The following is a 2,446-nucleotide window of genomic DNA, read 5'->3' as shown; positions in this document are numbered from 1 at the left end:
TGATACAATAAATTTTTTATTTCATTACAGAGTAATTGGTAGTGCAATAAACACAAAGCATAAAAATACATGCAAGATTTAATAACCCAATTTAGGAAACATAATTCATAAATTCTTCATCCAATAATAGAGCACTCATATACTCAGGCAAAAGAGCCACTTGTAAATCCACACTACCCGGACCATCACCACCCGTTAAAGCTGTTAGCTTACCGTCAACTCTGTTGGTATACCCGGTACGAATAGCCACCGGTTTACCAAGACCGAATTCGGCCCTGGATAAATAAAACCTGTGTGAACCACCCACTACCACAAAATTAGTCCCAAGCGATGTGAACCCAGGAGACTCAATTGTAGGACTCTCACCAGAAGATAGCACCAACGCATGACGGGCTATTTTGTCATTTATAATATCTACCTCATCATGTATTAGCATGGTTGCGTAACTTAACCCATTTTTGAGCAGCTCACCCGCCTTTGCAGTTACGACTGCAGCCACGTAACAGTTGCCAAAGTGGTCTGGTGACAGTGGCGGATCTAATCGAGACCTTATATTTACTGCTAATGCAAACTTGGTTACTTCATCAGATGGAAGGTTTCGAGCTCGGGTGATGCTCTGCCAGATAAACCCACACAAGGCTTTAAATGATGACAGTTGTTTCGAACTATTGTTGGCCTCGGCGTTAGCTTTAATCTTGAGTTTTGACATTGTTGCAGCTGAGAAGTGAAAGACTCTTTCTCTTAGTAAGTGATCTTTGTCGGATCGGGTTATGAACTGGTTTGGCTCCTTGAATGGAAGTTTGATTGTTGGAAATCCTTCAGAAATTGATGGAGGGAACTTCATGACTGGTTTTCGTAGTATAACACCTTTTGTTCCTTCTCCAGAAACAAATATGTCAGATAACACGTTAAGAAAATGAGACAAAGATGTACCGTCAGCTATACAATGGTTAATGCAGCATCCGATAAACAACCCATTTGCCACCTCTGTCATCTGAATAGATAGCAATGCACTTGTGTGGCCGTCGTGATTGACTTGTCTCTCGCCAAGATCAAAAAACGATTGGACCACCAAAGGAACGTCTGTGGTAGGGTTGACAATGTTATCAATAGTGACGTGTAAGGCGGAAGCATGGATGAGCCTAGCTCCAGGGCCGGATTTGCAATCGACGAAGATAGAGCAACTATTCTCTTCGTCGTAGGTTTTAGTAACAAGACGACCAGCCAAAGGATAAAAGTGAACAAGGGCATGAGAAAGAGAGAGTTTAAGCTTGTCAAAGAAATTTTTAGATTTGTATGATGAGGTACTAAATAAGAGACCATGTTGTGTGTTACCTAATGATAGCAAAGGAAAGGCTAAGGGACTTAGGTAATAGTATCTTTCTGAGTCACCGATGTCGGAATTTGGACGGACAAAGCATTCTGATATAAGCTCAACCGGAGACATGCTAATGTTCCGGACAAAGCATTCTATAATTCAGAAATTGTGGTGGCAGAAATTGTATGCCTTAGTCCAACTTTATAGAATAAGGACCGACAAAATTATATCTTACACACATGATAAATTATTATCACACTACATCCAAATCTTCCAAAATGATTGAATTTGTGAATATAAAAATTTGTGATTTTCCAATACTATGTAAATTATATTATCCACACATTTCAATAAACACAAAATTATATCTTACACACATTATGATAAATCATTATCACACTACATCCAAATCTTTCTGTGAAGGTAGTACATCATTATCATTAAAAAATATATGAGTACAAATTATATTTCGTATTATCGTTGTCAAAGCAGTTGGTAAATCAGATATCAAGTACGAGTAATTTGTAAATTCATAAACGATGTCAACAGTCAAAGGAGTTGGTAAAAAGATTTGCATGTAAAACGCTAGAAGTAAATATTGAGAATAACAAGCATTATTTTTTGTTTTTTTTTCCTTTTTTTTTTTTTTTTTTTTTTTTTTTTTTTTTTTTTTTTGAGGGGAGCATTATATTTTTGTTAATTAGGCATGTTTGAGTTCATTTCAAATTCTCCACAAATTCTTTTCAAATTCATTACAAAATTAATACTCGTATATCCCTATTTTACAAAAACTATAAAATAACTCTTAGGAATAGTTTGCTACCAAATACCAACTACATCCTAAAAAAATGTGTACGAAAATATATATTTACATTTTTGCCCTTATTAATATTTTTTAAAAACCCTTATGAATATGCTTACCCTCATATGGCACACCCTCATTAATGTATTTAATATATTTTTCATTAAACATATCCCTATCTTATAAAAAGTATTAGGTAATTCTTCATAATAGTGTGCTACCAACTATACCCTAAAAAATGTAAACAAAAATGTGTTTTGACATTTTTACCCTTATTAATATGTTTACCCTCATTAATATATTTAATATATTTTTCATTAAATATA

General features: G+C 34.8%; 1 protein-coding gene across 1 annotated transcript; it reads right to left on the bottom strand.

Annotated features, from left to right (window-relative positions):
* On the bottom strand, positions 1-1,530 carry LOC145605555 (putative acetyltransferase At3g50280). Its single transcript, XM_081661627.1, has one exon. It carries the CDS (start codon positions 1,445-1,447, stop codon positions 92-94), a length of 1,356 nt encoding a protein of 451 aa, XP_081517753.1. The 5' UTR covers positions 1,448-1,530; the 3' UTR covers positions 1-91.
* Positions 1,531-2,446: the final 916 nt, after the last annotated feature.

Source organism: Chenopodium album, chromosome 22, assembly GCF_948465745.1.
Source record: "Chenopodium album chromosome 22, dcCheAlbu1.1, whole genome shotgun sequence".
In the NCBI taxonomy this organism is placed as follows: Eukaryota; Viridiplantae; Streptophyta; class Magnoliopsida; order Caryophyllales; family Amaranthaceae; genus Chenopodium; species Chenopodium album.
This window is presented reverse-complemented; position numbering and strand designations above follow the sequence as displayed.

Coding starts and splice junctions, on each gene's coding strand:
- LOC145605555 (XM_081661627.1), bottom strand. CDS start 1,447: ATGTCTCCGGTTGAGCTTATATCAGAATGCTTTGTCCGTCCAAATTCC.